Raw genomic sequence first — 23,409 nt, 5'->3', positions numbered from 1 at the left:
AGAGTCACATGCAGTGGAAATGGATACCATCATCAAGAAAACCATCATTTACGGACTGTGGATTTAGACAAAACAAACAAAATATCCGCTACTTGTAAGGAATACCTATACATTCTCTCAGAGCTTGCTCCAGACCATCGAACGACGACTCACCATTCTGCAACTGCAACCAATAATTTAGCGCGATCCCGACAGATAGTGCATGGTTTAAGACTCACACGCTGGAACTCGTCGTATGCAGTGCTCCGGACGTTCTCATGGGCATTGCGTACGATAGCCATCATCCACTCAGCTGCTTGCCGTTCATTTAATCCTAAGGCGAAGCGATCTCTGAGCCTCTTGATCGTAGGCTCTCCCTTGAATGACGGGAGCTGAGTGTCGAGCATCATTCGAACCATGCTGACCAGTTGATCTGCATAGGGCCGAATGGCAAGAAACGCTTTGACCGTCAGCTGCTGGAATAGCTGATAGCCTTGCGAGTAACGCCCTCCCATCAGAACGACCATCTCGTGCGTGAGCTTGAACGAATTCGGTTCAAATTTGACGCCCTGTGTGGAATATTTAATCAATGATTCTCGATACAGCATCGCTGACGTAGTACTCACTCCGGGACGTAACGACGGCCAAATGAGAAATCAGTTTTCATAGCGAAGAATGAAGGGGATAAAAACTTATCTATGTCGAACAGGAATCCAAAGTCTGTTGAAAGCTGAATACCAAGGATTCCCAGTGAATGGAGGACTAGGACTCGTACCAATGTGTACAATGTGGCCTTCGCCATCAATCATGATGTTACCATTGTGTCGATCCTTCACTTGCAGTATGTAACAGACCACAGAGTACGCTGCCATTGACTGGATGAAATTCAAGCGCGCCTTCTGGAACTCGATCGTGTCTTCGCCACCATATTTGGCGATGAAGAAGTCCATGAGATCATTGACTTTCGCTCTTCCCATCTCGTCACGAGAGGTGGCATTTGGCACGACATCAATCACACCACACTGAAAATGAGTCATCAGAGAGATTCTCTCAGAATTATTATGGACTGACACCAGGCGCAGTAGCCGTGACCCTGTATGGGAAGACATATAGCATCAAGCCCACACTGATGAAGATGTTCTTGAACATTGCGATGACTTGAAGAGCGAGCACGTCTTGACGACAGTCGTCCCCGACTTTGAAGATTGCTTGTTGCCAAATATCATACTCCTCAATGTGTTCCCCTTGAATCTCGCCGTCGAGTACACTGTCCGGTTGCAGATCCACTACCACACGCTCCTTCCTCACTTTAAAAGTCGCCATGAAGGGTGCCTGGAATGTATTAATGTCAGATTCACTGGAGCAACATGTGCGCTTTCAACGTACCTTGGCGTGACTCTGCAATGGGCGTCCGGATTTCTTGTCAATGTCAACAACGACGCCGTCTGGGTTACTGGGTAAATAGACGCCAACTTCCACGTTGATCTTAGCCATCTCCTCGTCGATCTTGGCCTACAACCAGACACTTAAAATCTAGGAGACTACGCTCATTGAATAAAGCAGACCTTCTTCTCTGGCTTCGTTTTTTTAATGTAGGGCTTCAGCTTGCCTGAAATGGACGTTATCTCATCGAAGAAACTAAACTCGCGATCGTAGAAGACTCTTGCTTCCCCAGAAAGAGATCGCGCAACCCTTTCTGTCATGTCATCGAGCAGGGGCTTCATCGGATCCTCCTATGATATGATGTTCATAGACTGGTTCGCGCATGCCTCGAAGCTGAACTCACGATCTCTCCAGCATCATCTTTGTAACAATTAGCCTTCATGTTCCAGATAATCTGGTGGCAGAAGTGCTGCGAAATCTTGGCGGTCTCAAAAATGAACCGCTGTACGTATCCTTCAATAACATTAGGGACTGGGAGCTCTGCACGAAAGGACACATACCAAAAGCATCATAACGTAATGCCTGCACGATTTGGGGTACGAAGAAGAACGTGAGGTCGACTGGATGTTGCTCGAGCACTCGATGGGCATATTGCAAAAGGACCGCGTCGTTGTTATAGCGACTCTCGAAAAGGTTTACTGCCAGGATCGGCGGGACGGGGTCCCATAAGAGCACGTACTGGAGGCCTTTCAAGTGACTATAACTACAATCCAGCATGAGACAAACCTTCAAATCCCGTTGAACGTTCTGATCAAGCTTCTCCCCAAACAGGAAACGCAAGGCTTCCGGTACATGCAACACATCCAGAGTATTGGAACGCACGAGCTGAGCGACTTCACTGTCGACTACGGCGTGATTGAAACGTTCGGCAAGAAATATAGCAATTGCAGGATCGATGTCCCATGCCATTCGAATTGTTCTGACCCACGAGCTCTGCTGACATTCAGCGCGATGATCGGCCAGAGTGCTGTAATACAAGACTCACGTCCAACATAGTCTTCTCTATTGAGATCAAATGATCTGCACCACGTTTTGGCTCGTTGGCAGGGTTCGACCAGACAGTGAGGCGGAATATCTCGTTCTCGATCAAGAGTCGCAGAGGTAAATTCACGTTCTTCAAAGATGCCAGATATCCTGTTCAATACATGAATCTCAGGACCGGGAAGCATGATCCGCGGTTGTACACACTAGAGGCGAGAGCAGATGAACGCGCAGGGCTCATGCTTGAGATTGTCTGGATGCCTCTGATCGAATCCGTCTGGAGATGGTTGAGAAACTCTGACAGCAGCTTGATATCAGCATTAATTTGAATGCGATTTGACCCGTAGGACCATCTGATAACCCTCGGTCACGAAACGTCAGACTAAACCGAAAATGACCTCGTACTGCGGACGCGTGCTGAACCAGGAGAAGGCAGCCGTGTAGAGACATTGCCGGAATTGATGTTCACAGTAAATATCCAAGTGTGAGCTTTTCATGGTTTCAAACGCGAACAGCAAGAACGAGAAGCGAGCTTCGCGCGCCAAAGGGTGAGTACTAGCGAGGTATTATCTGCACCGTGCTGAAACTACCAGAGTCGCATATTTGCACTCACCTGATCGATGCATGAGCACGAGCGGATGACATTGCTAGACGTTGAATGAGAAGCATAAGTCCAGGTCTCCTGTACCGCGCAGCCTGCATTCTGCTGAATAGAAATTGTAGAATGAGCACGTGTGGCACCAAACGGCGTCGTGCGCTCGCGGAGGCGCGATCGATCAGGTCCTTGTCGGTGGGATTGTACTCGATGGGATGTATAAATGGGTCAGAATAACTAATTTTCTTGTGAGCTTCCACAGTAGTAATTCATGCTTGAAACTCACTTCAGGGATGTGGAGAACATGCCTTTCTCATGCTTGATAGTAGAGATCCACGCTGAGCCAATCTCTGACATCAAAGTAACCTCATAATCAGGTTTTTCGGCAATCAACCAGGACCACGCTTCAATTCCGGTAGAAATGGCAGATGAAGCAAACGCCTCGAAAGGCAACGCTACAAGATAGTGCAATAGATCGTAGTCATACTACGCCAGTTTCAACTTGTCAGTTCACTCAGAAGTGTCGCACTACCACACTGACCTTTTCTCCAAATATGAGGGTAGCTGCAGAGCGGAAGAGAAGACGTTTGAGGTCTTGAACGGCCATTGGGTGCCGCTTCTCTCTAATATCTTGGATGGCGTCCATAAGCTTGCTCTTCAGCTTCTCGATCTCATGCGATGGAACAGGTTCGGAAGTAGCCATGGCTTGCTGCAAAGAAACTGCAAGACAGAGGTTTAGCGCAGAGATGTCGAGCAAATAGACACCTTTCTACCATTTGTCCATCCAACTCTAGAGGCTGTCACTTCACCGGCGAAGAACCCTTTGGAAGCAAGTTGGCTGGCCAACGTCTTCGCTCGGTCAAGCTTCCAATTTGAGAAGGTAGATAGAGACGCTGATAGACCTTTAAGCACAGTCTTATCAAAAGCACGTGCTGTACGTACTCAGTTTACGGTCGATAGGCCCAATCGCCTTGCCGTACTGCGATGCAATGGAGGCGCCTAGCTCTGAGACTTCGCTTACAGATAGCACTTGATTGACGGCAAGATATTTCTATTAGGGTTTCAGTCGAGCAGCATTTGCATGAAACATGTGCTGACCTGTAGAGTCGAATGCAACTCAACGGGAGCCCGACTCAAGGCAAGCTCAAACCAGTTATTGGCATCCCTGTTCAGTTGAAATAGCATCTGATTGCGAACTTCATAGTTGTCTGGGAGTTGCAGTGTGACATTTGCTCGCTCTGAATGGTACACGTAGACTGGGTTGTCCTGGAGAGATGCACCATAATCAGACGCCTGAGAATGAGTATCAACGATGTAGATGCACTTCGTCGATGAACTCGTTCTCGCATGCTCGCCGCATCAACGTCAAAACTTCCAATATTGCGAACACCAGGGGTGGGTCACACATGAGCGAGGGAAACGAGGTAATTAGACGGTTCAGGTATCGTGATGCAATATCTCGAGCTTTGGCGATGCGATGTGTGCTGCATACAAGCAACGACCGCAATTCCTCGGGAAGTGCTCGTGGAAGGGCCTGCCTGGCAGCTTGGCTATTGAGGTCAGTGATACATCCTTGGATGATCTAGGAACCATGAATAATATTAAACACATGCAGACATGAAACGATAACCTTACCTTTTCAGCCACCGAGTCAACACAAGCGCTCAACGCAGTATTCTTGTTCAGCCCGTTGTTGATGAAGTAAGACACTACCGACGATGGAAGCCCGCCAGCAGAACGCATGCTCTCCATGTCATGCATTGCCAATAGAAACACGATTTGTCCGGGCAACAGAGAGCGGATCTCGCTGATTCGCAAGGGTATGTATTTTGCTAATAGGAGGCGATGATGTGAAATTATCTGGACATCTATATATCGGAACGAGAGTCAAGCCAATTCAAAGGAGACTCACCATCTCAATATATTCTTGACGAATTACGGTGTTATACTCTAGGTCGCTGACAATCGTGTCATGGACTTCTTCTAAAACAATGGGAGGTGTCTTCATAGCGATGCGAGCCAATGCGGGTCGTTGCCAATCCATCGCCGAGTGGTCGTCAGAGGTGGTGAATCGAAAAAGAACGCAAAGGAACCACATGTTTCGGAATAATGTCACGACATTCGAAGGTATGCCAATTTGTAGCTTGAAGTCGTCATGAGTCAAGAGAGCATCAATGGGAAGCAGAATGGATCCAAGCTGTTCGACCATGTCGTCTATCTGATACCATTCAACGTGAGACCGCCAGGTCAATGCTCATAGAAGCACTCACTTGAACATGATGGTTCGAGATAGCAACACTCTGAATAGCAACAGCTTTATCCGCAAAAAGGGTCAAAAGCTCGACAAGATATATCTCGTATAACTCCGGCCTGCGATACATCTCTTGAGCAAGTCTCGTCTGAGCTGCGAGCACCTGTAACAGCATAAGCAGCAACGCATGAAACTATCACACAGGACATACTTGATTGTTTGAGAACCTCGGGTCATCCAGGTTGGCAGAACGGTTGATCGCTGAAAATGCGCGGATGATGTCGACAAATGAATTCTCTGGGGCAACCAGAGCAAGGTCGACCAAATTATATGCAATCGCCGCCTCGACGGTAGGCTCTGCTGATCGCAATCTCTGGAGCAACATTGAGATCGTCAGTCGAGTGACCTGCGGGTCGTCAGTCATCTGATCGTCGCGGATATGCGTAGTGTAATTGCGTCACCTGCTCTGAGCGGAACTCAAGCGCTAATCTTGTCGCAATCGAGATACTACTGATACCGACTGTTCTCTTCTCCTCTTCCGATAATCCGCGCAATCCGATCTCGATGGAGCGTAACGTGGACAACTCCGTGATCTCTGTCAGGGAAGAAGAATTGGAAATTGTTCCCTCAAAAAGATCCTTGCTAGTGGCGGCAATATAATTCAGGAGTGAGTACATGTGGGACATGACTTGGTCGTCTCCTGGCGCCAACTGATGCCGCGTCAATCACTGACACATCCGAGAGCAAGGATACCTACGTTAATACACAGGGCAAGGCACTTCGCGGCGGCGACGAGGGGAGGAGGGGCTCTAGTACCAGTCGCAAACTCGAATTCGAAGATCGACAACGGTGATGTGACCCAGCGGCGAATATGGCTGGCCATATCCAATGCAATATCGGGAAAACTTTTGAAGCGCGTCAGCTAGGATTAGCAATCATACAACTACGACTTCGGCACATACTTGCGGACAAGAATAGCAGTTGACGTAAGCGCGGCTTCTCTGACCATATTGTCAATCATTGGTGATTCAATACCAAGCAACACTTTGAGCCGCGAAGAGAGCCCTCTGTCAAGTTCACCCAATGCCGATGAACAGACGGCTGCCAATTTCTATTTATCAATGTAGATCAATTGCGATTCACGCAAACTTAAACGATTCACATACCAAGTTCTCGGACATGGTTTCCCACGCATAGCTATCCTCAGATATGGGACCATCCGTTTCCTCCACTTGCAATAGCAAATCAGAAAATGATCGCACGGAATGAGCGAGGGTAGCTTTGAGTGCATCTCGATAATCTTCTTCGCCGTTTCTCCAGCCGTTGATGGCATGCCGCGATAGCGCCTGCAAGGCTTTGTTTGCGGCCGCAGCTTCAATAAAATGTGATTGTGTCGACTCAGCCATGACATGATGAGGTGTCAGCGCTTGCGCGAGTATGGTCCACTGCGCTTCAGTTACACAACACATGATGAAGTAACCACTCAACGGTCGGCCATGTGCAACGTAGCGAGTGAACAGAGTCTGTACATAGCGAATTTGATCGCTGTCTTCCTCTTCAGTTGCAGATGGTGCAATATTGACAAATAGTCGATTTAAACGGTCCACCACGTCAGTTCCGAACAAAGCATTGAGATATCTGGCAAGAGTCGACCATTCTGCGGGCGACCAGTCAAATGGTGTGGATATGATTGCGCGATAAAATCCATGAAATGCAGGCGCAACCTGCGTCAAGACTTCAGCGGCTACAACGACAGTCACCAATCATCATTGTATGGGAAGCTAGTAAGTTGTTCACCTTCGCCAATTCTTAACATGCGCACGGTCTCATCGATGAAGTGCGTTATCGCAGTCATAGCAATGTCACGATAGCTTGAATGAGCACCAGCAATGCGGAGGACGGCTGACACCGTGGCGAAGACCAGCTGGTCGGGTAAAGCCCATTCTAAGATTGCCCAGTCAGTCGCTACAAGCATAGGATTTATCATCTTTACTCGCCATCCCAAAAGAGACATTGATCGAAATCGATGTACGGAACGTCTCTTAGAATATCGACAAGGACCGGGACTGTCTGATCGACGTGGGTGTCTGGGAGGTTTATAGCGAGCTCGGCGAATCCGATGTTGCATTGAACTCTTGAGTTAGTCTGTGCAGGATTCAGATTCCTTGCTTTTATCAACGTCATAGACGACACTCACCATAAACACCCTTTCTTGCCGACCGCTCACGGAGTCCGTTGCTTCATCTGTAACACGTGTCTCCACGTTAGATGTCACCAAATCGACCGTAGACAGGACGTCAGGATCATCAAGGTTGTGCTTTGATTCCCCAACATTGGCGGCAATGTCTTCCAGTATGAGTTGATGTATATTTAATTCCAAGCTATACAGTCTCCGTTAAATGCATATTACCACACGTCACGTTGAGGACTTGCCCATCCATCCTGAGTGAACAAGGCAACTGAACCAGTCCAAGCACAAATTTGAGAAGATTTGCAGATGCGTTGTTATGCAGTTTCAAGCAGAGTTTGTACTCGGCGGTACCGTGTGAATTGGGACGACGCTGTTGCCTTGTGGCGCGGACGGATTGTGAAGTCAGTCACGTGCACTCCGCTAACTTTATGTCCTTTCCTGAACTCATTCCCCTCTCGCACTCATCTTTCTCACTTCCTCCTCCCCCTCACACACTATTCTCGGGTTATAGCCAATGTGCTCGACTACTCTAATATACGTGAGGCCCCCGGAATAAGCCGGAAGCCCGTGACCGCTATCATCTTTGGCGAGAGACGATGGCAGAGGCTCAGTGGCACTGTAGTCTGTGAGTTTGTGACAGGTCTTTTGGATCAGTGACTACATTCAGAAACATCATATTCATAAGTACTTCACCATACTTCTGCTCGCATACGACAGGGAGACTGCTGCTTCGGATTTGACCCGTCTCTTCCGACTTCCAGGGCGACGAGTCGTACAACGTATTTGTCACATACACACCGTCACTATTACATAGATGTTTCCAGGACTTCATCAACAATACAAAACTGCGCTCGGATGTACAACAATCTCAGTTAGTACGAGAGCGTCTCCACCACAGCATCGACAACGCGTAAAGCATCCGGCACGTAGAATTTCTCAAATTGCATAGGAACGGGTGTGCTATGCCGACGAGACCCATCAGTGAAATGATCACTATAAAAATAAGGAAAGTGCAGCTTACTCCCAGCCAGTGACGAGCATCACCGGGGCATTTAATTTAAGGAAACATCTCTTCTGAATCTCGGCACTGATTTCAGCCCCGACCCCACCTATCCGACCTGCTTCGTGGACGATTACCAGCCTGCCTGTACGACTGACGCTCTCGACGACAGTTTCGATATCCCATGGAAGGATCGTGCGTAGATCGATTAACTCAATCTTCGCGGAACGCAGAGAAGAGGGGATGTGAGAGGCGAGTGCATCGGGAGGGGTAGATAACATGTGCATAGCAGTCTCGCAGTGGTATATTGGTGTACCCCATGACAGTAGGGTGAGATCCGAACCCGAGACTAAGGTTTCTGCACGACCAAGGGGAAGCTGATAATCATCCAAAGGGACTTGCTCGACTAAATACGAATAGACGATCATTATGCAGCCGCGCAAAGCCGTTATTGTCACGCGTACCTGAAGAACGATACAGAATTTTCGGTTCCATGAAGATCACTGGGTTTGGATCGCGGATCGAGGACAACAAAAGACCCTTAGCTTGGATTGGTGACCGTGGAATTACGATCTGCAGCCGCTCGTCAGTAAGAAACATGCTGAGAGCACGCAACTTATATGAACGAGACCTTGATGCCAGCAGCACCCATAAAGAAACCTTCTGGGCTTTGCGAATGGTAGTGGCCTCCGTGACCCACTGCCATTGATGGACACCGTATTGTGAGCGTTCCTGCTTGGAACTGGCCACTGGACCGAAATCGATACTTCGCAGCTTCGTTGACAATCTACGGGCAGTTTGCTGCTGTTCATTTCGCTGAACTGGAAACGCACCTGATCGAAGGCCGGAAAGATGTAGTCGGCGAATTGAATTTCGGCAATAGCAGTATGGCCCATAGCTGCAATACCAATCCCAAAGCCAGCAATACCCTGCTCGCTCAGTGGCGTGTTAAAAACACGCTCTTTGCCTAAAAGAGATCAGCACCACAGGAAGCCCACGTCAAAGATAGTCTTACCAAATTCCTCTGCTAATCCCTTTGCAGTCAGACTTGTTAGTGACCAGTGTTTATGACATATGTCATGAAGTGAAATAACTGACCATCGTGCATCTGAACACACCACCGAATGCTACGTCCTCGCCAAACACGACTGCGGTATCATCTCTCATCATCGCGTGGCTACGATGAGATTACAGGCGCTGCTTCACACCCAGAGACTCCGCAATATTGAACTAACCTGAGCGCGTCCCGAACCGCCTGATACATGTTCATCTTGCGTGTGTCGCGACCGGGGATGAGATTGTCAGTGGAACCCATTTCGCCTTCGTCTGTCCATGTGATACCACGCGGGCGAAGGGCTGCATCGCGTGTGGTGCAAAGGAATGAGGACGTGGCTACGGAAGGAAGATGCCCTCCTGCCGGATGAGATTCGGTGACCGTGGAGTTCCAGCGGCGGATCTGTCAATTGATGCAGAGCATTCAGGGCGGGGAGGCCACGTTCTTTCCTTCACTTACGTTCCTTGCTGAAGCATATCGCAATGGAAATCTTCTGAAGCTCGGGGGTATCATGGCAGTCGATATCGTGGAACGAATATAGCCAGCGCCGGTCAGCTGCCCTTCAGTGCCCGACCTTCGCCCGCGCCGTCACTGCCGAGTTTGACGACATACAACTGGGGCTTCTCAGCGCTTTCTTAGACGACATGGAGAGCGAGTCAACCTTTGTCGCTCCCGAAGGCGTGTACTCTGTGACCGAGGAGCACAGACCAGCCGGAGCTGGTCAACATACCGTGAATGCGGTTCCCATCTTGTTCCCAACTCGAGTTTCCGCGTTCACAATTCGGTACCCTGCCAAGTCCACGAACTCTCCGGTATTTTCGCAGCTGCTGAGCGGTGGGCGCGAGAAGGAGTATAAGAAAGAGAAGAATGCAGCAACCAACCAGGGCTTGAAGGAACGAGAAGACGGGGCAAGCGTATCGAGTAGCGAGGATCCTGATGATGCATCTCCCGATGTCTCAACGGCTCCTGGTCCCGAGAACATAAGGTCATCTCCGGTCATTGCCCACGACTCGCCAAACACCATCTTCTCACACGCTCTTGGAGGAAAGAAGAAGGCAGCGGCGAAGCCTCGACATAGCTTGAAGGCAACTTCCTCCACGTTCATCACCCGTCTGCAGAATGCAGACAATGCGCAGAAGAGTCTGCAATCAAGACAAGGAGACGCAACCTTTCTGTTCTTTAACTCGGCGAAGAGCTTCATTTTGACGGAGGCGGGTACCAAAGTGAAGGTGAGCCATGCCCTAGCTGATGCAGCTAACGCTCATCCCAGAGACAGGAACCACTGGCGCGAATACACTTCGCTGCACACCCTACCTGTCATGATGTCAATCTGACGACTCTCTCTCCCGACAACATCGATGTGATCATTGGGTTCAACACTGGAGACATACTGTGGTTTGGTGAGTGGCGCACTAGTCACTCTGGTATGCACTAACAGATCACATAGATCCTACAAGTTGGCGCTACTGTCGGCTGAACAAGCAGGTATATCGATACGATCGCAGCAATACGCGACTTTCGTCTGACTTTCACCTGCTAGGGCCGCATCTGCAACTCACCATGTACAGCAATACGCTGGGTGCCAGATTCTCCGAATCTCTTGCTCGTCTCTCATGCGAACGGGGCAATCATCGTGTATGACAAAGAGCGAGAAGATGGTACTTTCTGTCCACAAGAACCTGGGCCGTCGAGTCGCTCCCCGGGCTCCCCGGGTGACGGAACACCACCTACTTCTCTGCCAGGTGAATGGGATCCCTTTGACAGTATATTTGTCACGATGCCTCCTTGGCATCCCGTCACGGCCGGGGTCGGCCTTAGTGGAGGGGGCAAGCCCGACAAAGATAAGACCGCTAAGAACCCAGTTAGCCACTGGAGGGTGTCGCGTAGAAGCATAGTAGGTATGGGTACATGTTGTGTTACACCTGTAATTAGTCTAATATGTACATGTGTAGACTTCGTATTCTCCCCGGACTCCAAATTTGTTGCGGCAATATCTGAAGATGGCTGTTTGCGAGTCATCGACACCGTTGCTGAACAGTGAGCATTGTGTTGATACAGCGTCGCTCGTTTCGAATTGGCCATCTGATGCGATTACTAGACTCGTTGACTGCTATGCGTCGTATTTCGGTGCACTGACTTGTGTCGCGTGGTCTCCTGATGGTCGGTTTATCTTGGTTTGTACGTATGAATTCTCCATTGAGTTGCCTCTGATGAACGTGATCTTTAGACTGGCGGCCAAGACGATTTAGTAACCATCATCTCTCCCTGGGAACAACGAGTTATTGCGAGATGCCAAGGCCACTCCTCGTTCCTTTCTGCAGTCGCCTTTGATGCCATACGCTGCGATGGCCGCACGTACCGTTTTGGTAGCGTGGGCGAGGACAACAAGCTAATCTTGGTGAGTAAGGATTGCCTTTCATTTATATGCAAACAGTGATGGGGCGTGCTAGTGGGATTTCTCAAGCGGTGCACTGCACCGACCAAAGATCCATGTGAGGCATTTTTTCGCTGATGTCTACCAGTGTTGCTGATGAACTTCATTGAGGCTGCTCATCAACAACGCATGTCCATGATATCTTCGGTCTCCCTCGCTTATCGACGTCGGGGGAACTCGACTGTATTCCTTTCCGCCCCAGGTGGTTCTCTCGCGGACTCATCCTTACCACGCTACCACCCCGCTCCCTCCCGAAATGAAGTCGCTATCGTTCAGCCCGTTCTGGTCAGCTGATTGTTAAGTTGGTTTTAGCGACGACTGATTACTTCTTATTCAAGGTAAAGCACATCGGAAGCGACATGTTAACGGATGTCATGTTCATCTCCCGCGGTATACTCACCGCTACTCGGTATGGGCTGATCAAACTTTGGATTAGACCTCTAGCTGTGAAGCCTCGCCAAATGAGAAGTCAAAGCATATATCGCAGAGGCTCGGCAGTTGACGTGATCGCATAGTACTGATTAGTGTATTCCCTTGCTAAATGCTGTAGATTACTGATGAATTGGCATTCTCTGTTTATATTGCACGCTCGTCAGTGGTATGTTTCTTCTGCTTCAGGCTGAATGCAAATTTGCGAGCAGGGACCCTGCCACCGCCCAGACATGGGGCCGTTTTTCTGCATGTAAAATGAAAATAAAATGTGAATTAGTATTATAAAAATTGGATAACTATGTGTCAAATTGCTTTACCTATTGGGCATTTGTAAATGGTAATGGAATAATAACATATGCTAAACCATATCCTAGGGGCAAACTTTATGTTTATTTCATGAATTTTCGGTGCAAATTATCGAATTTCTCACCCAGTGTGCAGCACCGCGTGTTGAAGCATCGCCAACGACTGCGGACCTCCATACGGTGGAGTTGACCACATGCAGTGATTGAAGAGGAGGCCCTTCACTTCTCGTCCCCAACCCACTATGCTCCATCTGCGCGTCTTGCCCAGCACTACGTTTTCAACTTCACCGTGGATTGTACTAGTGAACCCTATCGTTTTTCCCTTTGTCGCGTCCACGCTGACCTTCTCGAAGCTTTTCCGTTCAGTGACGACGAACTAAAACATGCCGGCCTGCTAGGCGACGGTGAGTCCCTTCGTCTCTTTTTCTCGCTCGTCGTCCTCGCTCGTCGCTGCCTTGGCAGCTCCCGACTGGAACTAGCTTAGATTAGTCAATCGAGAGGAGAGCTGCGCCTCCTTCTCTCCTCTTCATCCTTCCTACACCCATTCGTCTGCAGTGCATCCTGTGTCAATACTTACCTATTCCCTCACAGATGTGTCTGAACCTGCGGCCCAGGCCGTCACTACTATGAAGAATCACCCGGGACTGCTGAGCGAGTTCTTTTCGCTTCTTTCCACGTCTATACCACACTTAACACCTTCTGTCCAGACCTCTCGCTTTTCGCCCTCGAGTGCAGTAACCTCGTAGGGAAGCAATACAAGGAACCCCAGCTTGCCCCGCCTGCCCAGCTCCCCGACCTTCAGCGATATGTCTGTGTCGTCCCATTTCTCTGCCCTCATCTTCGCCAGCGATACCACCGTTGTCTCCGAGTACAGTCCCGACGACTACGAACGGACGTCCTACTATAATGGCATCGCTGGAGACGGCGACCACCCGGACCTTGTGTATCGTTCCGACTACCTCACTGCTCCCTTCCCCAAGCCCGTCGGCAGATTCGGCCACATTCCTGTCAAGTCGGTCCGTGGAGTCTTCGATACCCCACTCAACGGTATCTGGGACGACAATGTCAGTCCTCAGATCCGCGACGTTATCAAGGCCCATAAGATCAACTGGACGTCCATCGACCCTGCTCGTTTCTTTACCCACGGACCACCGGGAGAGGAGGAGAAGGAGAGTCTCGGCCCTGTCGTCATCTGGGTCGGTGTCAGTCCCGGTTCTACCTCCGCTACCGCCCAAGATGTCTCACGAGAGATCCTTGCGCTCCTGTTGAAACATGGAGTCGATGGCGTCGTCGTGGAGTGGCGAGAGGCGGTCCCGCAGACTCTGGCTGGCGTGCCCCTTCTACGCCATGTCGGCAGCACCAACGCCACCCATCATGTCCGTCGTTTCCTTACACCTCTTCTCGGCGTTCCCTTGCGACCTCGGAGATGGAGAAGGACGATGCGCAGGGCACTCTTACCCTCTGGTTTAGAGAAAACAAGGACAGGAGCGGAAAGCCGAGCGACAAAGTCTTTGGGGTCAGTAACTGCCATGTTTTGCGCAAGAAGACCAACGAAAATTACGAGCACAAAGGAGGCGCACCCAAGATTTATGTCCGAGTCTGTGACATGCGTCGATTCCAGCGCGGCTTGGACGACATCACCAAGGCCGTATCTGATTACGTCATCATTGCAGATCATTGGGCTAGAGATATCGTCAGACTGCAGGAGAGGGGGGTGCAGGACCCGGAGGACGAGGAGGAGTTGGAGCAAACTAGGATCAAGTTGAATGAGGAGAACCGAGCTATCGCCAGTCTCGAGGCCTTCCACGTCCAAGTCGAGAACGAATGGTCCAATATTAAGCTCCAGCGCAACATTGGATTCGTGCAACACTCCGTAGCCATCAGCGTCGACGAAGACGACACCAACTTCACCCTGGACTGGGCTGCCTTCGAGGCCGCTGAGGGCAAGGTCAAGAATGAGTTTGAAGGGAACGTTGTGGATCTCGGTGGGTATCTATTTTGTCGCATTCACCTATCTGACGAAAGCTCTCCATTTCAGGATCCGAGTATGCTCCGCAACAACTGACGGATATGTTCTACCCTCGGGCTGGTGGTCCCACGACGTTCAAGTATCCCGCTGGGCGAAAGCTCCGGATCGAGGGCTGTGCTTCGAAGGAGGACCTCGCCAACCCTGCCGATATCGACAGCGAAGACAAACATTGCATTATCGTTGGCAAAGATGGGAACACCACCGGCCTCACCGTCGGAATCTTCGCCGGCCTGGTTTCGTTTAAGAAGAACGAACTCGGCATTGAGTCAACCGAGTACGGCGTCTACAATTTGGGCGGTAAGCATGGCGAAGTCTTCTCCGCCAAAGGAGACTCGGGCTCTCTTGTCTGGTATATGAGGGACGGCAAAGCCTACATTGTCGGCCAGCTTCACTCCGGGCAAAACAAGGGCGGCGCGACGAGCAATCACATCACCTACTGCACGCCCGGCTGGTGGCTCTTGACGCAGATCAAGAAGAGGTTCCCGCACGCCAACTTCTACCCCATGAACTGGGAGGCTTGAGACCATCATTCACGGTTCGTCTCTTTCTTCCGTCTCATCTTCGCACACAGCTGACGAAGGATTCTTTCGTGCACATAGCTGATGAACGTCGAAGCCAGCGTCTTCTTCTGCAACCTCGTGACCTCTACTATGTCCCACCTCCTTATTTTCGTCTGTCGATCGCGAATCATTCCTTTCCCTCGTCTCTTTCTCTCTTCTCATTATATCGGTTGCCGACGAAAGGAACGTCAGATCGTCTACTAGAAGCACCTTCAGTGCTAAGCCCCTCCGTTCCGTTCCCATGATATGTGCTATCAGTTATATGGCTAGGTTAGCGTCATTAGATACCAAGTAATATCGAACTAACCGTAGCATCAGGGATCAATTTCAGTGACAAATATAGAGTTCTGATGGAAAGACGCCCATATGATATGGATTCTGCTTCCGAAACTACGATTTGGGGTGGCTTATGAATCCGGTCGGCATAAGAATGTTCTTATCGCCATGAAGTGTGGAAGGCTCTCTGCGAAAATTAGCGATCGGGGGGCATCACGGCTAGCTGATCGCTCCGTTGCTCGTCATGTCAGTCATCATCTCCTGTGATCTGCTCCTTCTCCTCTGTCGCTCCCTTGCCCCTCGTTTTCGTCTTTTTCGTATGCTCGGTCATTGTCGATCATGTCGCGAATCACTGTGCAGGGCTCGTACGCTGGCATTCCTGCATCCATTGCTGTCGATGCTTGTCTGGATCGCTCGTGTATTTCTTCTGATTCTTTTTAATCTGTCATCTTCTTAATTGCTCTATTACTTTCCACTATAATTCTCATTGCGAGTTAATCTCTCTGCTCTCATATCTTTGTAATTGTTCCTTCTGCTTAGTATATAATTGCAACTTGTAATGGTCTCACCCGCCTCCAATACTCCCTCTACCTAATGTATCATATTCGTGCCTCTCAAGTGCTCGATTCCGACCGTCTCTCCTCCCGCAAGCGAAGTCAGCGCGCACCAACAACCGCCCGTACACAACCAATTGTAGGGCATTTTCCATCAACTGCAATCACTTCAACCAGCGCGAAAACCTTTCAAGCGACATCCATCGCCCTCCCGAAATATTTCACTTCCCTTTAAACACCGCATATCACCCGCCGCGCTTTTTTCTTGCGCCCCCATCGTAAAGCTTCAAGCGCCGGCTACACAATGCGTGACCATCGTGTACAAGCGCTCATCGCAGCGGAGCGCTGCCGCCCTACCACCTTATCCAGTGTGCGCCATCTACTGCAATGGAGGTCTCTGCGCTACTTCTCACAGCAAAAGACATAGTCTACGCTCTTGAGCCACTACTCGCACGTGTCCTGAGGCATCTTGTCAGTCAGACTCAAGTCTGGGCTTCCTTCACGCCTCCGTCGCGTCTGAGACGTGTGTATGACAGTACTCAATCATCGGCAGCTCTATGTATTGTTTTCGTCGCGCTACTTCTTCTCCTCTCTTTCGCAACTTGGAAGCGATCTCGAGGGCATCAAAGGGACTTTTCTGCTACAAGGACCACGTTGCAGGTCCTTCTTCTGGTTGTCACCCCCACTACTTCACTGTGGCCCGCCAGCTACGTGACCATCGCATGCCAGCCAGCCTGCACCAAGCAGCACGCCATATCGCTTCCTCTTACCTCATTTATAGACGACATAAAATCCGGAAAACTGGAGCTCAGGAATGCTAAGATAGACTTGCCAGATTTGATGTTGGATTCGATTGACATCAAGGGCTGGAGGATTCGCTTGCAAGTGCAGTGGTCATGGCGGCTTGTTCTCATAGGACGTCTAGTAGTCACACAGCTTTTTTCAGTGACATCAACGGTGAGCGCCAACGTAAGGGCTGACTTATGGTCGTGTTGACTCGCTTTAGACTTTCCCGCTTCGCCTTTCCTCAGGTGGGTGCATATATTCATGTCTGGGGTTGGCCATCACTCAACATCGCTGAAGCTAAGAAAGAATCAATGTCAGATGCGAAGACTTCACAGGCTGCATCAGATTTCTTCCGTCCTAAATCAGCGTATCAGCATCCTGTCCTTGGTCCGAATAATGCTCAGGCTCAGCTCCGAATGCGACTATCATCGTGCATATCCCCATCTCCATGTCCTATATCCCACAGACTGGTCTTTCTCGATGCGGTACCGTCTCTGAGACTAGAGACGTATATACGGGAACTTCGGACGGCCCTAACACGAGGAACCTGTCTGACGCTGAAGTTCACGACAATCGGAACATCCATCTCCTTCTTCAGTCGTTCCTTCGTCCTTGCCATGCTCCCTTTCCTTTCTCGGCGTTCCATGCACGGCCAAGTGACTCCGGACGTGCAATGTCATGGTCTTCCTTCGCAGTTCCCATCTCGTCCTGCATTCCCGCTCCTCAGTTCTCTGTCTCAAGTCTTGCAACTGCTTGTCTCAAGTCCAACACCATTCTCCATATGCTCCGTCGAAAACACCTCGGAGGACTACGCAATGCTCCTCAATGACTATGCCCATGATTTAGGAGATAACCCTATCGTAAGACAACAGTTCGTACAGCGCTGGGGGATGGAGGGATGGAGAGAAGAGCGATTGTATGCGCTTTGGGAAGCAGCAGCTTTCAATGCCCAATTCTTGGAGCGCTGGTCAGTCACTGTCCAAAAATGACAAGGGCTGGTGATTGTATGCGCGAGATGCGCCCTATGCTGCAAATACTGTACAGATGTTACTATGCTCTTAGAGATCTTTTTCTTCATGCGAAAATGGACTATTTACATGCATTTCACACCAGCGGGTCGTCCTTGAACAGGAAATTCCAAAGCGAACTGGGATCCATGTAGTCATGGTGAATGATGCTCACGAGCCATCTCTCATTCCGGATACTCTCAAGCTGTGTCCGTTCATGCGAGTCCGGAGGGTAGAACGATGCCCATTCAGCCCATATTGAGAACGCCTCGTCCTAGGAACAGTGAATTGTGTGCGTACGGACGAAAGCATACGACGAACCTTCCAGGCCAAGAAGGACTCCTTTTCGATGATGGTTGTCTGCGCGATCTCCTGTCCGGGAAAGACGCCCCAGGTCACAGCGTTTCGCCCGCCCTCGGGTACAGTGGTATGACACTCGCCCTAGCAGACGTAGTGGTCAGGATATGCGGCCGGTGCAGTGCATACTCTAGCAGACCTGGACATTCCCCGCATAGTAATCGACCCAGCCATGTCCGTGTTCCTTGACCTTCCTTTCAATCTTCTCCAGGTCGGCACCTTCTACGAAGAACTCCACAAAACACTTCTGGTAGACATACCCGCCGCGCGGTCCCCAGCCGACCACCTCGTCACTCGAGCTCGCGCCGTTGATGGCGGGCTGCGAGCCGACTGTCCACCAGCCTTTGCGTGTCAGCCGCTCCAGGTGGTGAATGATCATGAGAGACTCCGGTGAAAGCGGACTAGGAGAGAAAGGCGTCGTCGCGATCTTGGAGTGCAAGTACCTCAGGAACATGGTCGTTAAGTCGTCCAAAGTGGTAGGATCTCCCCATTGTTTGATGGCTTGCTTGTGCTGCGGCAGAAGATTGAGTAGTGTATTCTGGGCTGGGTACCATGATCACACATACCGACATAATCGAGCTACCCCATAGATCGGTCTCGCCGTAAGCGGGACTCTTGAAGTCTCCAAATCGACCGTTCGGGAAGTCGTCCCAACTTGCAGCATTGTTCAGCTCTCCCTTTCCGGCTTCTCCGTCGGGACCTGGCGATGATACTGCCAGTTCCTTCGCAGCGGTATCTGTCGCGTTGTGAGGTGTAACGACAAGCTCAGATCCGGGACCGGCAACGTCGTCCTACCAGAGATTGAGAACTAGACCATCAATGCGAAAAATGACGATGATACCGCGATGAGCTTGTTCGCCGGTTTTGGGCTGCCACCTGCCCATCCAAGACCTTCCAGGACCCGGGTGACACTCTTCTCCAGGTTGAGCGTGCAGAAATGCACGCCGCGGATGTCGCCATCTGCAGTCAATTGGCGAATCATTTTGATTGCCAAACCTACTCCATAGTCCTTAACTTTCTGGTCGTCATGCTGCAAAGTACAAATAGGTCAGTCAAGCGATACATTGTACTTAGATGGCAGCGAATTGGCACGCACTCGCAGTGGCACAATGTCTGACATTAGACTAGGCGGCACACGAGTACCGCACAACTTGGTCATACGCAGAAAAGATGCATACGTTTGTATAGGCATGATGCCCGGAATGATGGGAATCTGGATACCTGCAGTGAATGAGAATGCGGAGGCGGGGGGAGGCGCTTTAAGGACTAAGTACCAACCTTTCTGCCTGACCTTCTTGACCCATTGCAAAAATCCATCCACATCATAGAACAATTGAGTAATTATGAAGTCTGCGCCGGCGTTGACTTTCTGCTTGAGATGCTCCAGTTCGCCCTCTTCGTCTGTTCCTCTGTCGGGGTGGCCATCCGGGTAGACTACGAAGGAGTCGAAATGAGTATTGCCGCTAAGGTTGCACAAATGCAGATGTGACCTGCCACGCCGATACAGAAGTCGGAAGAAAATTCAGGGGAAGATTTAATGTACGAGACCAAATCTGCACCATGGTTGAAGCGAGGATCGGTCGATATCCAGTATTCTTCGCCACGAGGAGGATCTGCGAGGTTGTTAGCATACAGTGATCGACAGCTGAACGTGGCTCTTCTGTACCTCCTCGCAGGGCGAGGATGCTCTGAATCCCCCGCGCCTTGGCATCCTGAATGAGAGGGTGAGTAGTATAAAGGAGATTATCATTAGCTACACATACCCGCAAAGCCTCGTCCACCATTCCTTGCTTCATATTCGTGCATGTGAGATGCAGAATTGTGTCGACCCCATGTTCGGACTGGGTCAGACCTGCAAGCTCAAGACTCCGGTCCTTGGTCGAGCCACCAGCGCCCCATGTTATACTGACCGCAAGAGGGTTCAGAGAAACCAGTCGCGAGATACGAGAGAGTAGATTATCGAATCCCTACTTGCAAAATGAGCAATTGCAAGCGCGCTCTCAAGTCAATATGGCACGGACCTGGTCCGTTTTTGGCGGAAAGAACTCGAACGTAAAGAACGGATGGATTTCACGGTACTCTGCGATTTTCTGGTTCAACTTCATCGTTTCAGATGCAATTCTGCAAGCCAAAGCACGGAAGGATCGACTGGCAAGACGTGCACGCTTGCAAGTTGGTCCCGAGTCAAAATGAGATCGGCATCACGTGGTCCCATATGTTCTGAATCTCGATTGCGAGCAGGGTCAATGCCGCTGACCTTGCATGCATTTCCGTCTCCGTTGGCACCGACCGTGCTCGTTCCTCTCAGTAGTCTCCTCCTCTGTTTAACTGTACCCTCCGCCGACTGCACGCCACACTCCTACGCTGATTTCTACGACGAGCCATGGCCACAACACCCGTCACCGCCGACTTCTCCTCCCCGCCGCTCAAACGCAGCAAGATCGTGCTCCTCGGCGACCAGAGCGTTGGCAAGACCAGTCTTATCACAAGGTGTGCATTGACATAGGCTGGCAGAGTTACCATTGTACCCGCTGTATCGACGTCAGACGTTCACGGTTGTGCCATCTAGATTCATGTACGACACGTTTGACAACACATACCAGGCGACGATTGGGATTGATTTCCTGAGCAAGGCGATGTATCTGGAGGATCGAACAGTTCGGCTACAGCTATGGGATACTGCGGGACAGGTCTGTAGGAATGAGCGAGTTGTTTCTGTACGCAAGCGCTGACGTAGTGGTGTGGAAGGAACGGTATCGGTCACTGATACCCTCATACATTCGTGACTGCTCCGTAGCCATCGTGGTGTTTGACATAACAAGTGAGTGGTCTTACGATTTGCTTGTAGGGGTGAAATGTCACGACGTGTTTTCCAGATCGGCAATCCTTCCTCTCCACGTCAAAGTGGATTGACGATGTACGGTCAGAACGAGGGAATGATGTCATCATTGTGCTTGTAGGGAACAAGGCAGACTTGTCGGACAAACGGTATGTGCATCGCATTTGTATCCTCTGCGCTTCTAATTATCAAACGGTATCTTTCGCGTTGAAGGCAAGTGACACTGGAAGAGGCTAACGCGAAGGCTGCACAGCTTGAGATTATGTTTATGGAGACATCTGCGAAAGCGGGTCACAATGTCAAGAGCCTCTTCAAGAAGATCGCCATGGAGTTAGTAGGAATGGAGAAGGAGACCGAGGTTACAGAGACACAAAACACCAGTGAGTCCAAGTCCAGAAATCCATGGTACGCTGGTTTGGATGATATGCTTATGGTTCCTTCAGAAATTGATGTGACAGCACCACCCGCAAACGAAATTCCGGACGCTGCATCATGCCAATGTTGACATGTTGACATCACTTGAGTTGAAGGTGTTTTGTTGCGTATATGCTGTGTGCACGGTGCATATTTCTTTTTCGTCTTCAGCTAATATCCTCTGTAAATAGTCCTGCTTGTTTATATTCCCTTTGGCGCGACTCTCGGTGATACAAGTCCGACATCGGGCAGGTTCATCATAGGGCTTTGCCAAAACACATGCAATGACATAAGTAGGTCCCTCGCACGAAACTAAATGACTATTACACGTAATGAATTACAATTCGCTTCTTACTTCACGCTTTCACTTGCCAATCGCTCAAATTTTCATCCTCGGTTCAGTGTATTCCCTGCGCCGCGGGGATGAGTGTCAGTGTATTGAGCCCAATTCTCGTCCTTTTGACGTTTATCCTCTGCCTTTTCCTCTCCGAATACAGTTCCGTCCATCTCGGAGTCTAGTTGCAGCTGCTCCTTGGTTGTCAGTGCTTGCTCCGACTGAGGACTGTGTACAGCAAGCAATCAGCTGAAGCATTCGGTCTGCGAAGCAGAAGACACACCCTCCACCAGAGATGATGTTCCCGCGTTGGCGCTCGATCTCCAGGTACTCATCGACAGACATTGTCGGTAGATTATGGTCAGGACGGAAGACTTGGTCTCTCATTTGTGTCCGGTCAGCAGCGGCCGATGATGATAGGATGGTGAACGGACGAAGAGGCTGGCGGCGACTTCAGCACATATACCTTCTATTATACGAGCGAAGAGGCTGACCTTTCCACTCTGATCCAACAATGGTCCCTGCCCATCGGAGCCACCTTGAGGTCGTGGTGCATCCAACCTCCACATGTGCATGTCCTCAGTTTCGCGTTGTTTTGCATGTCGCTCATCTATAGGTTCAGGAGGTGCCGGCGGAGGTGCATTACGGAGAAGCTCAAGCTCTCCACGTAAGCTGGACAGCTGTGCCTGTGCTTTTCCATATGTCAAACGTAAGAGGAGGAGAACGGCCTCGCGAACGATGTCCTCGGTGTCCAAGTCCTCGTCCTCCTCTTCCGCAGCCGTCTCGCTGATCGTCGCAGAGGGATCAAAGAGAAGTGACGCGATCAACTCAAAGTCTGAAGAAGGCTCGCTGACGACTTCTCCGTTGCTCCGACGCTTGCGGATTTCCTGCAAGGATGCATGGTCGTGATCAATTAGAAGCGCTTAAGAATGTGCGTACCTCGATCCTAGCTTTGATCTCCTTCTCTTTCTTATACTGCCTTATCTTCGATTCTCTTCGCTTCTGCGCTTCTGCATATGATGCTGCAGGCTTCGCGTATAGGTCTTTCTCGGAGTCGGGGACGATTTGGTATGTCTCGAGGCTAGACAGGAAGGATCGCAAAAATCTCTGATGATGCAGTCAATCTGCTGTATAAGACCAATGAACCAAGAACATACTTGCACACGTTCCACCCGTACAAGACGCTCCTCCAGATCGGTGGTCCGAACGTGGTCCTCCACTTCGGCGAGTACGAATGGCACGAGAAGATAGACCAGGTCACGCGTTGAGATATCCGCCAGAACTTCGTTCTCACTGAAAAGAGACAGGGCAGCAGTCCGATGCTGCAAGAGACGGAGGTCGGCCAGTGCAGACTGTACGAGCTCCTGTGGCCTGCATGTGGGTGAGCTAGCGGCTGAGCTGCCACGGGCCGGCTCACCTGTGTCTCGTCGTTCATCGTGGCCATATTGTTCGCCTTCGCTGCGCTCATGAGGGCCCTGTGGAACAGGGAAGATAATGGAATGTCGGCCATTGCGAATCGCAATGCTTGAGTGTGGTAGGAGGAATAGGTCAAGGGCAACGTGGAGGGCTGTCGAGGGTGCCTAACTGC

The 23,409-nt window shown here is 50.4% G+C and overlaps 9 protein-coding genes across 9 annotated transcripts; 5 read left to right on the top strand and 4 right to left on the bottom strand.

Annotated features, from left to right (window-relative positions):
- Positions 1–74: 74 nt before the first annotated feature.
- On the bottom strand, positions 75–7,793 carry LAESUDRAFT_674430 (atypical/PIKK/PI4K protein kinase). Its single transcript, XM_040905555.1, has 33 exons — positions 7,683–7,793; positions 7,447–7,630; positions 7,247–7,394; positions 7,047–7,193; positions 6,416–6,993; positions 6,212–6,360; positions 6,007–6,154; positions 5,711–5,959; positions 5,461–5,655; positions 5,269–5,412; positions 4,911–5,216; positions 4,634–4,858; positions 4,323–4,580; positions 4,097–4,264; positions 3,941–4,049; positions 3,772–3,891; positions 3,540–3,718; positions 3,285–3,484; positions 3,017–3,235; positions 2,809–2,958; positions 2,611–2,756; positions 2,408–2,556; positions 2,149–2,355; positions 1,923–2,100; positions 1,766–1,875; positions 1,545–1,712; positions 1,366–1,491; positions 1,051–1,311; positions 755–1,001; positions 676–699; positions 606–613; positions 219–548; positions 75–163 (listed from the first exon to the last, which is right to left on the bottom strand). The coding sequence occupies exons 1-33, from the start codon at positions 7,688–7,690 to the stop codon at positions 89–91; spliced, it is 5,913 nt and encodes a 1,970-aa protein (XP_040767346.1). The 5' UTR covers positions 7,691–7,793; the 3' UTR covers positions 75–88.
- A 350-nt stretch (positions 7,794–8,143) lies between these two features.
- On the bottom strand, positions 8,144–10,025 carry LAESUDRAFT_722566 (thiamine diphosphate-binding protein). The gene is made up of 9 exons (XM_040908237.1): positions 9,954–10,025; positions 9,676–9,896; positions 9,539–9,617; positions 9,456–9,474; positions 9,274–9,407; positions 9,072–9,227; positions 8,905–9,013; positions 8,462–8,846; positions 8,144–8,400 (listed from the first exon to the last, which is right to left on the bottom strand). Exons 1-9 carry the CDS (start codon positions 10,005–10,007, stop codon positions 8,313–8,315), a joined length of 1,245 nt encoding a protein of 414 aa, XP_040767345.1. The 5' UTR covers positions 10,008–10,025; the 3' UTR covers positions 8,144–8,312.
- LAESUDRAFT_674422 (WD40 repeat-like protein) lies at positions 10,017–12,515 on the top strand. Its single transcript, XM_040905554.1, has 10 exons — positions 10,017–10,723; positions 10,771–10,894; positions 10,942–10,979; positions 11,035–11,392; positions 11,447–11,531; positions 11,593–11,668; positions 11,722–11,892; positions 11,945–11,986; positions 12,040–12,213; positions 12,267–12,515. The coding sequence occupies exons 1-10, from the start codon at positions 10,139–10,141 to the stop codon at positions 12,441–12,443; spliced, it is 1,830 nt and encodes a 609-aa protein (XP_040767344.1). The 5' UTR covers positions 10,017–10,138; the 3' UTR covers positions 12,444–12,515.
- Positions 12,516–12,756: 241 nt separating this feature from the next.
- Positions 12,757–15,618, top strand: LAESUDRAFT_741859 (uncharacterized protein; the record flags this gene model as incomplete). The annotated part of the gene is made up of 8 exons (XM_040911161.1): positions 12,757–12,793; positions 13,019–13,069; positions 13,257–13,316; positions 13,373–13,394; positions 13,453–14,071; positions 14,092–14,650; positions 14,704–15,229; positions 15,294–15,618. 7 exons carry the CDS (start codon positions 12,757–12,759, stop codon positions 15,213–15,215), a joined length of 1,860 nt encoding a protein of 619 aa, XP_040767343.1. The 3' UTR covers positions 15,216–15,229; positions 15,294–15,618.
- A 499-nt stretch (positions 15,619–16,117) lies between these two features.
- Positions 16,118–16,457, top strand: LAESUDRAFT_722564 (uncharacterized protein). The gene has a single exon (XM_040908236.1). The coding sequence runs from the start codon at positions 16,125–16,127 to the stop codon at positions 16,317–16,319; it is 195 nt and encodes a 64-aa protein (XP_040767342.1). The 5' UTR covers positions 16,118–16,124; the 3' UTR covers positions 16,320–16,457.
- A 560-nt stretch (positions 16,458–17,017) lies between these two features.
- Positions 17,018–18,335, top strand: LAESUDRAFT_512572 (uncharacterized protein). Its single transcript, XM_040902747.1, has 2 exons — positions 17,018–17,115; positions 17,168–18,335. Exon 2 carries the CDS (start codon positions 17,182–17,184, stop codon positions 17,857–17,859), a length of 678 nt encoding a protein of 225 aa, XP_040767341.1. The 5' UTR covers positions 17,018–17,115; positions 17,168–17,181; the 3' UTR covers positions 17,860–18,335.
- On the bottom strand, positions 17,499–20,382 carry LAESUDRAFT_722563 (methylenetetrahydrofolate reduct). The gene is made up of 11 exons (XM_040908235.1): positions 20,256–20,382; positions 19,998–20,201; positions 19,901–19,946; positions 19,725–19,847; positions 19,513–19,668; positions 19,331–19,455; positions 19,076–19,264; positions 18,801–19,025; positions 18,374–18,745; positions 18,199–18,318; positions 17,499–18,151 (listed from the first exon to the last, which is right to left on the bottom strand). The coding sequence occupies exons 1-11, from the start codon at positions 20,337–20,339 to the stop codon at positions 17,975–17,977; spliced, it is 1,821 nt and encodes a 606-aa protein (XP_040767340.1). The 5' UTR covers positions 20,340–20,382; the 3' UTR covers positions 17,499–17,974.
- A 100-nt stretch (positions 20,383–20,482) lies between these two features.
- On the top strand, positions 20,483–21,630 carry LAESUDRAFT_695260 (ras-domain-containing protein). The gene is made up of 6 exons (XM_040906234.1): positions 20,483–20,724; positions 20,804–20,924; positions 20,983–21,055; positions 21,111–21,222; positions 21,287–21,453; positions 21,517–21,630. The coding sequence occupies exons 1-6, from the start codon at positions 20,618–20,620 to the stop codon at positions 21,576–21,578; spliced, it is 642 nt and encodes a 213-aa protein (XP_040767339.1). The 5' UTR covers positions 20,483–20,617; the 3' UTR covers positions 21,579–21,630.
- Positions 21,631–21,729: 99 nt separating this feature from the next.
- On the bottom strand, positions 21,730–23,382 carry LAESUDRAFT_722561 (uncharacterized protein). The gene is made up of 6 exons (XM_040908234.1): positions 23,239–23,382; positions 22,979–23,185; positions 22,761–22,928; positions 22,316–22,708; positions 22,105–22,262; positions 21,730–22,049 (listed from the first exon to the last, which is right to left on the bottom strand). Exons 1-6 carry the CDS (start codon positions 23,329–23,331, stop codon positions 21,875–21,877), a joined length of 1,194 nt encoding a protein of 397 aa, XP_040767338.1. The 5' UTR covers positions 23,332–23,382; the 3' UTR covers positions 21,730–21,874.
- Between the last annotated feature and the right edge of the window lie 27 nt (positions 23,383–23,409).

The sequence above is a fragment of the Laetiporus sulphureus genome (assembly GCF_001632365.1).
Source record: "Laetiporus sulphureus 93-53 unplaced genomic scaffold LAESUscaffold_7, whole genome shotgun sequence".
Classification (NCBI taxonomy): domain Eukaryota; kingdom Fungi; phylum Basidiomycota; class Agaricomycetes; order Polyporales; family Laetiporaceae; genus Laetiporus; species Laetiporus sulphureus.
The sequence above is the reverse complement of the archived record's forward strand: the minus strand, read 5'-3'. Positions and strand labels throughout refer to the sequence as shown.